The sequence below is a fragment of the Fusarium oxysporum genome, chromosome I (genome assembly GCF_013085055.1).
Source record: "Fusarium oxysporum Fo47 chromosome I, complete sequence".
In the NCBI taxonomy this organism is placed as follows: domain Eukaryota; kingdom Fungi; phylum Ascomycota; class Sordariomycetes; order Hypocreales; family Nectriaceae; genus Fusarium; species Fusarium oxysporum.
In genome coordinates, this window is record NC_072840.1 from 2633044 (window position 1) to 2646065 (window position 13022).

The 13022-nt window shown below is 50.3% G+C and overlaps 5 protein-coding genes across 5 annotated transcripts; 3 read left to right on the plus strand and 2 right to left on the minus strand.

Moving 5' to 3' along the window:
• Positions 1-1538: 1538 nt before the first annotated feature.
• FOBCDRAFT_211274 (Tubulin/FtsZ, GTPase domain-containing protein) lies at positions 1539-3724 on the plus strand. Its single transcript, XM_031181642.3, has 5 exons — positions 1539-1687; positions 1862-1920; positions 1991-2301; positions 2356-2859; positions 2913-3724. Exons 1-5 carry the CDS (start codon positions 1676-1678, stop codon positions 3386-3388), a joined length of 1362 nt encoding a protein of 453 aa, XP_031042410.1. The 5' UTR covers positions 1539-1675; the 3' UTR covers positions 3389-3724.
• Positions 3725-3899: 175 nt separating this feature from the next.
• On the minus strand, positions 3900-6089 carry FOBCDRAFT_3370 (uncharacterized protein). Its single transcript, XM_054702781.2, has 4 exons — positions 6012-6089; positions 5893-5959; positions 4712-5839; positions 3900-4656 (listed from the first exon to the last, which is right to left on the minus strand). The coding sequence occupies exons 1-4, from the start codon at positions 6020-6022 to the stop codon at positions 4174-4176; spliced, it is 1689 nt and encodes a 562-aa protein (XP_054558756.1). The 5' UTR covers positions 6023-6089; the 3' UTR covers positions 3900-4173.
• Positions 6090-6296: 207 nt separating this feature from the next.
• FOBCDRAFT_3376 (Sds3-like-domain-containing protein) lies at positions 6297-8831 on the plus strand. The gene is made up of 4 exons (XM_031181648.3): positions 6297-7673; positions 7725-7794; positions 7844-8327; positions 8380-8831. The coding sequence occupies exons 1-4, from the start codon at positions 6695-6697 to the stop codon at positions 8752-8754; spliced, it is 1908 nt and encodes a 635-aa protein (XP_031042416.2). The 5' UTR covers positions 6297-6694; the 3' UTR covers positions 8755-8831.
• Positions 8832-9246: 415 nt separating this feature from the next.
• On the minus strand, positions 9247-9584 carry FOBCDRAFT_267165 (uncharacterized protein; the record flags this gene model as incomplete). Its single annotated transcript, XM_031181651.1, has 3 exons — positions 9247-9335; positions 9392-9516; positions 9574-9584. The coding sequence occupies 3 exons, from the start codon at positions 9582-9584 to the stop codon at positions 9247-9249; spliced, it is 225 nt and encodes a 74-aa protein (XP_031042419.1).
• Positions 9585-10576: 992 nt separating this feature from the next.
• Positions 10577-12894, plus strand: FOBCDRAFT_283613 (uncharacterized protein). The gene is made up of 4 exons (XM_031181652.3): positions 10577-10746; positions 10799-10926; positions 10986-12385; positions 12436-12894. The coding sequence occupies exons 1-4, from the start codon at positions 10618-10620 to the stop codon at positions 12555-12557; spliced, it is 1779 nt and encodes a 592-aa protein (XP_031042420.3). The 5' UTR covers positions 10577-10617; the 3' UTR covers positions 12558-12894.
• Positions 12895-13022: the final 128 nt, after the last annotated feature.

Consider the following 13022-nt stretch of genomic DNA (forward strand, 5'->3'; position numbering starts at 1 on the left):
TTGTTGAAGCAGATCGGTCGAAGTTACGGCACGGATAATACGAAGATTTGCTTCAAGAGTGTTTTGCAGCCTCTGGGATGTAAATGATCTTGGATACCTTTTAAGGGCAATATGTCTGAGTAGCCAATGCCTTTAGTGTTCGTTACCATGAATTCTTTGGCTTTTTTTGGTGTATCCTACGTCGAGCGAAGTCGCCATCTCCATGAGATACATAGACGTTTCTTATTGGCTTATTTACTGCTTGTATCGCTGTCCATTCCGACTATTGAATATTTTCAGGATAGGGTAGCGCCTACATTAGTACTTAATGGGCTTATATATATGATTAAACGATGGCAGAGCCGTTGCCAAACGATATCGATATTAAAGGTTTGATCGTAACTTTAATCTCCGGAGTGGCAGCGCCATTAAAGAAACAAAACGAGGACCCATTCATATCCGCCGAATATGATTCTAGATGTGTATTAGGGAGGCAAGAAAGCCTAGAGGACCTTTATCTTGAGTGACAAAGATTGCCAATAGAAAGGCCTCTTAAATTTACACTGAATTCACCTACATCTTTTTCTTACTTAGAATACAGGCCCTGGGTTTTTGTTTCTCCCTGAGGGCCGACAATCTAAGGGTAGTTCTATAACTCAACACTCACGAACAGGACTTCCAGTAGTTGTACAGAGTTAAGGGATATTGGCACTTGAAGGGTTTTATAGACTTTTCCCTAAACATGAAAACCAATGCTCTAACGATACGTCCCCTCTATAGTATGGTTTTGTCTGTAGCCAGGGAGTCTCATTGTGTTGGTAATCTTTGTCATCTGTATAATTCTTCGGCATCACTCAAAATTCCGTCCCGAGCGTGATATGCTGGTGCCTTGCTGCATTCCTAGATATCTGGTAGCCTAGAACAATGGTTTCAGGCACCGAAATTAATACACGCCTCAGCTACAAGATATTCAAGTTGGAACCAAATTGGATAAGCCAGGTAACATGAAATGTCCAAGAGCATTGAGTCTAGCTGCTCTAAAGAGACAAGGAAGCATATCGAGATATAGTTACATTGAAATACAGGCACGGACGAACAAGTGTTTTTTTTTTTTTTAGTTCAGCATCTCCCCCACTCTCCAATTAGAATCGACATGTCGCAATTCTGTAGCTCAAAGCTACGAGGTAGTAGTTAGGTAAGTAGGTAAGTTGATAGAGATGCTGTGTATGAAAGCCAATACACTGCAGCTGTTCGATAGGGAGCAACTCTCTATTACTACCTATCGCTGGATCTAGGTAATGCCAACAAACCATTCCCGGGTGAGCAGATCCCACCTGAATGCCCCTTGCAAGCGCAGTTCTCCCACTGTCAAGGGTCCCCAGGCTTCCCTGTCAATTGGCGGTGAGAGGCACCTCGGGTACTCGCTGGCACTGCCAAAATTTGCCTGTTGCACATGTACCGCCTGATAGCTCCGGCGCGCCTAGCATGTTTGTTGACGACCCCGCCACCAATTGGATGTCCCACTGCACCCACAGATTGGAACCTCCAAACACCCACCCCGAAAACCATCACCACCTCAGGCCCCTTCTTTCCCTTCCCCCTTCAAGCGCTGCGCGCGTACAGTATTTCTCTCCCCATCTTTTCCTCCCCCGACTTCAACCTCTCGTCGTAGCTTCTTTAGCTTCATCCAGACAAAATGAAGGGCGAGGTATGTTTACAATTATGCTGCAGCCCGTCTCTCCGCTGCATTGCATTGCTTCGCTCTGCTCGAGATACCATTTGTGTGTTCCACTTGGTGTCTGGAGCTGTGCAGCTGGGGCGCCCCCTTATTATCCGTTGAAGCTGCTATCCGACCTCGCGATGCTGATTCTCTGCTATCCAGATTCTTCACCTCCACCTGGGCCAGGCTGGTACCCAGCTCGGTAACTCTGCTTGGGAGCTGTACGTTGTCTCCCTGAATTGTCAAATAACGCCACCGTCACGAACCTGAAGCTGACTGGCCTCTGAATAGCTACCTTCTCGAGCACGGTCTCGGCCCCGATGGTCGCCCCGACCCCAATGCTCCCGATATTGGTGACCCTGGTTCTTTCGAGACTTTCTTCACTGAGACCAGCAGCGGCAAGCATGTTCCTCGATCTCTCTTCGTCGATCTTGACCCCTCTCCTATTGACGAGATCCGAACTGGCGAATACCGTAATCTTTTCCACCCCGAGTTGTTGATTAGTGGCAAGGAGGATGCCGCCAACAACTATGCTCGTGGTCACTACACCATTGGCAAGGAGATGGTTGACAATGTCATTGACCGCATTCGTCGCGTCGCCGGTGAGCTTTTTCGATTCCCCTGTACTTGCACTCAACGCTAACCGCACAACTCAGACAACTGCCAGTCTCTTCAGGGTTTCCTGATCTTCCACTCCTTCGGCGGTGGTACCGGTTCTGGTTTCGGTGCTCTTCTCCTCGAGCGTCTCTCTACCGAGTACGGCAAGAAGTCCAAGCTCGAGTTCGCCGTCTACCCTGCTCCCCGAACCTCGACTGCCGTCGTTGAGCCTTACAACGCTGTTCTCTCTACTCACAGCACTATTGAGAACTCTGACTGTACTTTCCTCGTCGATAACGAGGCTGTTTACGACATCTGCCGTCGCAACCTCGATATTCCTCGACCCTCGTACGAGCACCTGAACCGCCTCATTGCCCAGGTTGTCAGCTCCATCACCTCCTCTCTCCGATTTGACGGTGCCCTCAACGTCGATCTCAACGAGTTCCAGACCAACTTGGTTCCCTACCCTCGAATTCACTACCCTCTCATCAGCTACGCCCCTGTCATCTCCTCTGCCAAGAGTGAGCACGAGAGCTTCAAGGTCCAGGAGCTTACCTTCCAGTGTAAGTCTTGCTCATGTTATAGGCGCATCCTCGAAGATACTGACTCCCCACAGGCTTCGAGCCCAACAACCAGATGGTTGTCTGCGATCCCCGAAACGGCAAGTACATGGCTGTCGCTCTTCTGTACCGCGGTGATGTCGTTCCCCGCGACTGTAACGCCGCTATCGCTGCCCTCAAGGCCAAGGCCTCATTCAACTTGGTTGAGTGGTGCCCCACTGGTTTCAAGCTCGGCATCAACTACCAGAAGCCCATGGCTGTCCCCGCTGCCCCTGAGGCTGGAGGTCTTGCCCCCGTCAAGCGATCCGTCTCTATGCTTTCCAACACCACCGCCATCGCTGAGGCTTGGTCCCGACTCGACTACAAGTTCGACCTCATGCACAGCAAGCGTGCTTTCGTCCACTGGTACGTTGGTGAGGGTATGGAGGAAGGCGAGTTCACCGAGGCCCGAGAGGATCTCGCTGCTCTGGAGAAGGATTACGAGGAGGTTGCTGCCGACTCCTTCGAGCCTGAGGAGGAGCTCGAGTACTAGACGATCGCACAAGGCGAGTTCATGTAATCTCTTTCGACTTCTTTGACGACATGTTTTAAGCGATGGCTCGGACAGGGCTCATGCCCGCGAAGCAATGTACAGAAAAGAGTTGTGGAGGAAGTTGTTTAAGATTCCCGAGATTTTTGAGGTGGCACACATATGGGGGTAAAGATGTGTTGGTCACCAAGCGCCAGAGTTTGGCTCAGGGTACCCCGTTAGTACATGGTCTTGAAATGTTGGTGCTAGGTCCTTATAGACGAGACTATCCCTCGACGCAAGCTTGGTGCCTTTATTAGCAGGCACGTAAAATTGATGATATATCCATTTTCATTAAAATCGTTTTGCCCACTACCTCGTGTTATGTCGTTGATATGGGAACCACTATCACACCAACGTACTGGGCTAGCTCCAACGAAGTCGTCGTGATGTAATCATGATTTGTAGTAAGATTCCGTCTTAGATTTCTGAATCTTAACACAAAAACCACAAAAGTGCGTAAGCTTTAAATACATAAGACAGAATTAGTGCTTCATATACTGGTGAACTCTGTGCAACTCTATGAACTTTTCACCATCACCCCGATAAGTATACAAGTACCTTCGTCTCTCATCTAAGCGGCCAGAACTTGCCAGGGCAGCCAAGGCCGAAAAATCACTCGCAAACTTTCCGGGGCGTGGGGCCCTCTTTTTTAACAACACCATCCTCGTCCTCATCTCACGTATGAAAAGAGCACACATCCCACATGTCAACCACTAGCGATATGAGTGCTATTCACCATAAAACGCTCAGCTCTTCTTCTTCCACTCGGCAGCTCTCCTTGCGCCCCGGTTTTGGGGCCTGCTGGACCTGCCCTTACCCTTGCCCTTCTTACCAAGTTTGAGATCTTTGGGTGTGCCGTCCTTAGCTGAAGCACGGCGGCCTTCAAAAACGAACTGTTCGGGTCCTTTGATGTTGGACGGAATGTTCTGAGCATCCTCGGAAGCACCCTGTGTTGAGGGGCGCTTCTTGTGGCGTTGCTGCACGGCGGCCGAGCGGCCGAGAAGCTTGCTTGTACGTCCAGCCATGGACTGCTCCTCAGGTGTAGCCTTGTGCTTGTATTTTGTGCTCTTGGCGGCGCCATTAGGAACGACGTTCTTGCCTCTGGCTCGCTCCTGGGCGAGAGCTGTCTTGCGAGGATCCTTGGCTCGAGTGACTCGCAACTTACGCGGTAACATGGGAGGGAATTTCTTGCCATCAAGGAGTAAGGCCGCCTCGACATCGTTGCCATCCTGGAAAATAATGTTAGCAGCTGGTCCGATCGAAGTAAGACAACCATGGACTTACATAAAATTGGACATAGGCGAAACCCTTGCCTACACGAGTCTTGGAATCTCGAACTACTCGGACATTTTCAACCTTGCCCTGAGTGCTGAAAGTTCGCCAAAGACCTTCTTCAACATCGGATGGGGTCTTGTTCTTCTTCTTCTCCGTAGTGTCACCATCCGCGTTGGTGTTCAAGACGGTCTCATCGTCAACAAATCCGAGGTTGCCAACAAACACACATCGGCGGTGATCTGTGGGACTGGGGTGGGCGACGCTGTCGACTCTCAGGTGCCTTTCGAGGACCTGGGTACCATTGAGCTCTGCGGCAGCCTTGCGAGCAGCCGCTGAGGTTGAGTACACGACATATGCATTGGTGGACTTGGTCGTCGCGTCCATCAGGCTCTTAGTAATGTAAGCTGCACGCTTAGGGAGAGAGCCGCCTGCGAAAGCAACGGAACGGAAACGCAGCGACTCGATAGTCTGCGGAGGAGTGGCATCTTTATCCAAAATGGATGACAGATGGGCCATGAGGGTCTTCTTGGCGGCCTTGGAATTGATTGCTTCTGTGGACACGTTGGCGAGGAAGACTGTTCGCGCTGCCTTCTCAAGGTCTGATGATTTGCTGTCCTTGGCGAGGGTCTCATGGACGGGAATATCACTGTCGTTGCCGGCGTCCTCATCCTCCGCGGCAGCCTTTTCGGTCTTATTCAGAGCGTCGTTCTTTTGTCGCTTACCGGCGCGCTCAGCTTCCTCCTCCGCAACAAGTTTGTCCAGATATCTGCCCTCCAGATCGTCGTTTTCGTTTTTTCTCTTTCGTTTTCGATCCTTGTTTGACTTGTCTTCTGTCGCATCAATAATGTCGTCGAGCTCCACTGGCGCATCCTTCATGGGCTCGTCTGAAGATTCTTCCTCTTGCTCTTGCTCTTGCTCGTCTTCGCTCTCCCCCTCTGGCTCCGAAGCGTCGGATCCATCCTCTTCCTCGTCTGAGGGGCCATCTTCTTCGAAGCTCAGCTCTTCGCTAATCTCAGAGAGGACCTCATCGTCGGCGTCTTGTTCTTCGAGCTGCACCCTTGGCTTGGGAGGTTCCCGAACCTTTTGTTCCACCAACGTCGAGTATCTTGACTTAGCGGGAGCCTGGACAGGACCAGCCTGCAAATGATGAGCATGGATCAAGTCAAATGGCTCGATGTCGCAAAACTTACACTGGACGCAAAAAGAGCGTCGAGGGTGGGGTCCACCGCCTTGGAAGAAGCTGTCAGGCCCTTTGAACTGTTTTTTGTTAGGTCTTTATCCGTAAAGGTATCAAGGATTGGCAACTTACCGTTTTGCCATTGTGTCAGATTCAGTACTGTTTGGGCTGAATTGGAAAAGTTGTCGACTCTCGTGCACTCTTTTTGACCTGCGACGGAAAAAGACATGAGCCAGAAAAAAGTCCCAGGTTCAGTCCGGAAGACCCACAATCAGATTGCTCGGGACATCGTCATTGGTTAGATAACCTCAGCCAATGGATAAGCTCTCGTGGCACTGACAGTGAGCATTTCTGCCGTCAGGGACCGCCCTTTTACGGGCCCCGTCATTCTCTCAGCAGGGCCGCTTCGGCGCTCGCCCCAAGCCCAGAGGCGCCCAGGGCAGCCAGCGCAAACCGGGGCCGCACCGCACCCATCCCATTCCTCTCTCTACTCTCTGTTCCCCTCCACCAGCCCAACTTGTCGAATACAAGTTTCCTAGCTCTTCCTTACCTCAAAGTCCTCTTTGGAATCTCTCATGCCGATCAGAGATCGAGCCAATCGGTTGTTTCTTAGCTCACATTCGCCTTTTCACGCTCCCACTCCAAAATCCTGTGTCCTCGATTGTCTAGCGACCATTCCTCGTCACCCGTCACCACGGGCGCGCTCCCACGATCTTGCGATCGACCAAAGCACTCTTTCCCACCCAACGATACGAGCAAACACAATAATTTCAGCGAATCAATATATAGACACGTAATCGCGTTCTTTTGCAGCCATGGCTGCCACCGCTTCCGCACCTCCGCCTCTCTCCTCCCCGGCGCTTGGAGTTGCCGATCATGAGGACAGCAACATCTCCAGCCCCCTCAGTGAGGTTGACACTAAAGACGACAACGACGAAGACATTGAGCATATGAATCTCGATCATGATGACGAAGATAGCGTCAGGCGCAGCCCTCGAAAGAAGCCTCCACCTACCTCCGACTCGGACAGCGTCCTCTCTGACGCCCACTCTGACGTACCCTCGGATGGCAACGTCACAGAAGCTGAAACTGAGCGACTATATGATACGCCAAAACATCAGAGGCAACGAGACGTCGTGGTAGACCAATTTAATGATGGCCAAGTCTACGAACACACTCCCAGCAAGCTACGCAGGACCGCCAACCTACACAACGACGACGAGGACGAATCTGCAATAGACGACGACGATGCTTCTACTGGCTCCCCCACACTTGGTGAAGATTCACCAACAAAACATGCGATCGCACACAACGCAGGAGAGGAAGACGAGCACAAAAATGACGCCCAAGAGCGAAAGCGGAAGCGTTCACCCGCCGCCGATCAATCAGAAACCGAACAGCCGCTTAGAAAACGAGCAAGTTCAGAGCATGCGACTGATGTGAACACCCCCCAGCAGCCTGAAGAGACCATTCTGCAAGAAGACGGGCCCACCCCTGCACATGAAAGCACCGGCACACATACACCTGCTGAAGACACTGATGCTTCTCCCCAAAAGAGATCTACCAACCGAGAGACTGATCTAGCAGAGCGTCTTTCACGTGCCGTAAAAAAGAACACCCGCGGATCCAAACGAAAAGCAGCTGCAGCTGTTGCTGATCTTGATCCCGACACTGACAGCGGAAGTCATGATGGCGCGCGCGACAGCGCCAGAGGAACAGACGTGGATCACCACGACGAAGCTGATGCCGATGCAGACGAAGAAGTTGACTCAGCTACTGCACATGATGAAGAGCGTAAGAACAAATTTACTCATGATCCAGGTCACCATACTTATTTTATCACAGTGGACCGAAAACAAGCCGCTTTCAAGGATTGGACTGTCATCGAGGAAATGTTTGGGGTGTTTCGTGACAGGTACGTTGTATCGTGAAAGCAAGCATATACCCGCTGACGTCTTGTCTAGGCTCTACAAGGACCGACTTGAAAGACTGGAAGAGGAAGAACAGTCACTCCTTGCCAGCGAACCGACACATCCCGAGTACCTAAACATGAAGCAGTGTTTAGATGATCGACTAGAACAAAAATTACGCGAAATAAACAATGAACACGAATATCGCCTCAAGGCTCACGAAAGACGGTCCGTTGCCCAGCGAGCCCAAATATGGGGCCAGTACTACCAAGCGGTTCGTGAGAAGAGAGAAAGGACCCTAGAAGCACTTAACCAAGAGTGGTACGACATCCAAACTGCAAGGCGAAGCGCACACAGCTTGCAGGACTGCGGCTTGCTCTACCCCAAGGATCCCGCACAACGTGTGAGAAATGCGATCGCCTACAACACCGAGGTCTCAGCACTAGCTACGATTGCAAAGTACGAAGGATTCCCCGCAGGCCCCGAGATGACCGGAGCGACACCGTCGGAACTGGAAGATGATATAGCTGCCATTGAGGTACGTTGATAACACAGGTCAGCTCCCAGAGCACTGAGCTGACGATCGTAAGCGAGCCAAGCGATCACGACATAAGCCAGTAAACCAACGACGCGAGGAATACTATGCTCAGCCATTTGATCGCCTCGGACCCGCTGGTGAACAATTCCTTCGAGAGACGCCGTGGGCCAATCCAAATCATTTACTTCACAAGATGCACCCTACAGCTGCTCCAGCGGAGGCACCTGCAGACGATATGACCAGCCGTGGTGCGCACCAAGCTTCTGTGCCTCCCAACGCCCAAATCACGCAGTCTCCTTCACTCTCGGCACGACTATCGGAGTCACCAGAATTGACAAGAACGTTACTTAGCCCAGCTCACCAAGCCAAACGGGTCAGTAACAGTCTGCCCGGCGTGAACCGCGGTACAAAAACAGCAGCTACATAGATGCTGAGCATATAGGATTTGTGGTTGAACATATCCCTCGGATAGGACTGAATTGGTAAAATTATAGGGCATCTTGCTTTTGTACTCGGATTTTGTGATACCCAGGGGAGATGATCGGTCCAGGCCGCGGCGGACCGGGCTGTCTTTTTCTTTTTATTTGAACTTGAGCGACATTAGAATATTGCATTGTCTTCGGCAGATAGTATATATCTGTCTACTGCCATCAGTCGAGGGGAAGGCATCTACTTTGTAGGTAGTGGATAGCCGGTTGCTTGAGAGTCGCTGTACAAAGGTTTTCATATACTTATACACACCCTGCACAGAATAGCTGGCAAACCTGTTATATATGAAAGGATGAGGAGTTTTCTGGGCATTTTGCGTTGTAGGTCTCATGAATAGCAATGCTGCCTTTTGCCCTCTTATTCAACTTGCACCCGTATCGAAATTCCAGCGCTTAATCGTACATGTGGCCGGGCCACTTGTGTGAACTGTCTACTTGGAGGCAGATGGCTTCGCGGGCGCATCTGGGACCTTGACATCTTCGAAATTGTCTTGACCAACGGCGTTAAGCGTATACCAATCTAGGCCACGTTAGCGGAGGATGACAATCACACAAGAGCTCTCTCTCTCTGCATACAGATGCTTCCAACAACAGCCAAGAGACCAAGGCCTGTCACGGCATTCTTGACAAGATAGGGCCGTCGTGCTCGTACAAGCGCAGGGCCCTGGCGCAGGCGGCGATCGTAGTATGTTGAATGCGGGCTGTTTCGGAGTCATGATCAGTCCACTTGAGTGAAGACTGTTATTGAATAAACAAACCTGGTAGGCATTTTGGATTGTCGAGTTGTTAATTATTATGAGAGTTATCCTTAACCAGATCGTGATGCAATTGAGGAGGGCCAATTGCTTAAATGTTGCGAGATATGGTTCTACCTCGAATGCACTCCTAGTGAATGTCGATGCGCCTCTGTACTGAGGTAAGAAGAATATTTGCGGCTAAACATCGGCCGGATGGAGGATGACCGTGACGTCTATTGAACTTTCCTTAGGTAGTTCCAGGTTCTTTGTGGAGCTTAATTGCAAGGGTCTGTTTCCGTTTCCACGTCCCATATTCTTTGCTTTCGCGTCGCCAGTTCAAAGATTCAGGTCTGAGATATACCAACCCTAACAGCGACAACGAACAACGACAACGTGGAACGAATCCCGGACGTGTATTACGACGCCACGGCACGCGCGACTTCCGATCATTTGATGAAGCTGAGCGGTTGATGCAAAGCATGCACAGCTACAAAGCTTAGCCTAGTCGCGCGACCACGGTTCAAGAGCCGCATTGGCATCTTTATCTACGAAAACCACTTCATCGCGCACTCACAGGCAGCTTATAAGTTTATTATCCGCCGACACCTACCGCCGCGACCGAGAATTCGACCAATAAATTATGGCAGCGAATCTTTCAGTGTCGGACCAGATCCGGCAGCTTGATGATGCACGAAAGTTGGTTTTGGGAGATGTCAAATATTATCCCAGTGTTGTCAAGGGAATACTGCCCATCATCGGACCAAGTGCAGCGCTCGAGCTGCGAAGATGGGGCGCCGAGTTTCTGGCTGAAGCTTTTTCGACGCCCGCTCTACCAAATGGAGAAAAGGAGACCATGCAACCTTATGTTTTACCAACATTGGAGTCTATGCTCGAGAATGAGCGTGAAGATCCTCAAGTTCTGCGAAGTGTGATCCAATGCGTTGCCAGTATCTATCCCTTGGCGATGAGATGGATGTATGATGAGACTGCCCTGAGAGATGCAAGATTTAGCTAATGTGACTATGTAGCATCAACAACGGATACGACACAATCACTTGGGAAAGAATGGTAGCTGTGAAACAAAAGGTTCTAAGGATATGGGACAATGCTAGCCCCACCGTGAGAATCTGTTGCATCAAGTTCGCGCAACGTGTAGTTCTGGCACAGACAGCGGCGACGGGTTCTGAGCTACGAGTATGAGTCAGTGATCTAGATAAATGGGGATGTCGCTAACGTATGGAAACAGTATGGTGGTACTCTAGATGTCTCGCTGGATAAAGTCCCCCCAAATCACCAGTCACTTGATCCTCGGAACTTGGAGGCTGAAGCGTCCGGACTCCTGGACCGAATGTTGGCAACTCTGCAGGAGAGCAGGTAAGAGGATCGCTTTTGACTGTAAATGCCCAAGTAACTAACTCTACGCGAAACTGCAGTGATGCTCTGCTCGTAGACGCAACGTTAAACTGCATGTCTATCCTCGTGAGGACACGACCAGGAACCTCGAACCGGGTCATCAATGCTCTTCTCAACTTTAACCCCCTCAAGCTCGCAAACTCTCCTCTAACCCCCAAGACCCGCGTCATGATTAGATCTATGGAGAAAACAACTCGAATGTTGCTCATCCATCTTGTGAAGCGAGATCCCAACAATCCAATGACTCCTAGGATACAGCAGCACGTAGAACGCATGATGCGTACCATGGCAGAATTTTTTGACGATTCTGGACGGAAACGCCCCTTCGAGCCAGCACCACAAGACGCCTACGACGCCAAACGACAGCGATTATCCCCAGCACAAATTCAAATACCACCGCTGGGCCCTGGCCCTCACAGCCTAGCAGATGTTTTCACACTCATCGACAATACTGCTCTCAAAAACTTCGATATCTCGCAAGTTCCCGCTCCTTTAGTCGCCAGGATCGCTGTCACCACACTGTCGAGACTTGACCCCCAAGTATTATCTAAAGCAGTCGATGGTATTCGTGGCCGTCTCGACGCCCTAGCCAATGCTCCGGCTCCTGAGTTAAATCCCAACACCGCCCCGTTGGGTGTAGAGGAAGACGATGATGACTATGAGCCTGATTTCTACCAGGCTGAGGACACAGAACAGATTCTCAACAAGCTAGATAGCTCACCCATGCATGATGCACCAGTATTGGACGATGGCCTTGCACTGAAGTCATTCCATCTTCATCAGCCTAGCGCTCTAACCCCAGAAACGGCATTGACAGCAGGCAACGGAACAGTTACCCGGGTAATTGAGATGATGAAGTCACTAGAAGACCCAGCCAAGAAGAGTAAGGCTGGCTTCAGCAGATTAGCAGCTAGTTCTGGTAATCGGGATTCTTGGATGACAATACTGGCACGACTAGCAACGCGCTCTGTGGCCGGTCTCGAGGAAACCTCTATCAAAGAGGAGGGTAGCTCATCAGCACCCCAGTCTCTCAGCAACAATATTCGCGACGTTTTATATTCCTATGTGATGGAGGACTTCCGAAAGCATATCGATGTGGCGGTCTCATGGCTCTGTGAAGAGTGGTACAACGACAAACTACAACAGAAAAAGGGCGGCGATCGACCCTTGTACTACGAAAAGTGCTGCTTGCGTTTGATTGATGGATTTTTGCCATATCTGCACCCTCAGGACAAAGTGTTGACACGTTTCTTGAGTGAAATACCCGAGCTAAACAAGAACCTCCTGTCGCGCGTGAAGCACATGTGTCGCGACCCCAGCGTTGTTCAGCTAGCTTTGACAAGTCTTCTATACTTGGTCATGATGCGGCCACCTGTCAAAGAGATTGCACTGGACACAGTGCAAGATATCTGGACCGAATGTAAGTCGAATTGGAGCCTCGTCTCATGATAGTTGCTAACACGTCCCTAGTTGAAGAATCAAGACCTATGGCAGGCAAGTATTTGACCAAATATCGGCCAACTTTCATGGAGTCTGCACGAAATGCTGCCAGTGAATCTGGACAGTCTGCATCGCCTGCTATTACCGCTTGAAGCGGGCTGCTAGTTTTAGCACCGAAGTCATAATGGATCGCTTAATGGAAAGTGCAACGATACGCGATTGTCACTTTATCTGGTTGTATCAAAAGATGTAAATCGTTAAGATGATGGGTGGAGTTGCTCTAGCCACAAAATCCGGCTAGCAAAGGAATGGCTTGACGTTGCTTTTCAGGCGCACTAGTTACAGAAACAGAAGGCCTGGAGTAACTGTCTCAGGATGACAGAAAAGCTAAATCACGAAATGAGGCATTCAACGGCGTTAAAGGGTAGATACAGGATTGAAATACCAGTCGATGATGGGGAGGGAACGGCATTGTCTGTTTGAGTTGACCGTTATAAAGCTGTAAAACAATTTATGAGGCGCGCATCTATCGTTACACACAGCCATGCATGGTTTTGGGAAGAAAATACGACGTCTCGATGGCAGACTTGTCTTGATTTGTCTATGGCAAGACATAG

What these genes read in the sequence shown, in the direction of transcription:
- FOBCDRAFT_3370 (XM_054702781.2), bottom strand. An exon ending in ACGCTCTTTTTGCGTCCAGT is followed by an intron (nt 5,840 to 5,892) that starts GTAAGTTTTGCG and finishes CATCATTTGCAG; the next exon opens with GCTGGTCCTGTCCAGGCTCC. An exon ending in TCGCCTATGTCCAATTTTAT is followed by an intron (nt 4,657 to 4,711) that starts GTAAGTCCATGG and finishes ATTATTTTCCAG; the next exon opens with GATGGCAACGATGTCGAGGC.
- FOBCDRAFT_3376 (XM_031181648.3), top strand. Translation starts at nt 6,695, where the DNA reads ATGGCTGCCACCGCTTCCGCACCTCCGCCTCTCTCCTCCCCGGCGCTT. An exon ending in TTTGGGGTGTTTCGTGACAG is followed by an intron (nt 7,795 to 7,843) that starts GTACGTTGTATC and finishes CGTCTTGTCTAG; the next exon opens with GCTCTACAAGGACCGACTTG. An exon ending in ATGATATAGCTGCCATTGAG is followed by an intron (nt 8,328 to 8,379) that starts GTACGTTGATAA and finishes GACGATCGTAAG; the next exon opens with CGAGCCAAGCGATCACGACA.
- FOBCDRAFT_211274 (XM_031181642.3), top strand. An exon ending in GGTAACTCTGCTTGGGAGCT is followed by an intron (nt 1,921 to 1,990) that starts GTACGTTGTCTC and finishes GCCTCTGAATAG; the next exon opens with CTACCTTCTCGAGCACGGTC. An exon ending in CCAGGAGCTTACCTTCCAGT is followed by an intron (nt 2,860 to 2,912) that starts GTAAGTCTTGCT and finishes GACTCCCCACAG; the next exon opens with GCTTCGAGCCCAACAACCAG.
- FOBCDRAFT_283613 (XM_031181652.3), top strand. Translation starts at nt 10,618, where the DNA reads ATGGTAGCTGTGAAACAAAAGGTTCTAAGGATATGGGACAATGCTAGC. An exon ending in GCAACTCTGCAGGAGAGCAG is followed by an intron (nt 10,927 to 10,985) that starts GTAAGAGGATCG and finishes GCGAAACTGCAG; the next exon opens with TGATGCTCTGCTCGTAGACG. An exon ending in GCAAGATATCTGGACCGAAT is followed by an intron (nt 12,386 to 12,435) that starts GTAAGTCGAATT and finishes ACACGTCCCTAG; the next exon opens with TTGAAGAATCAAGACCTATG.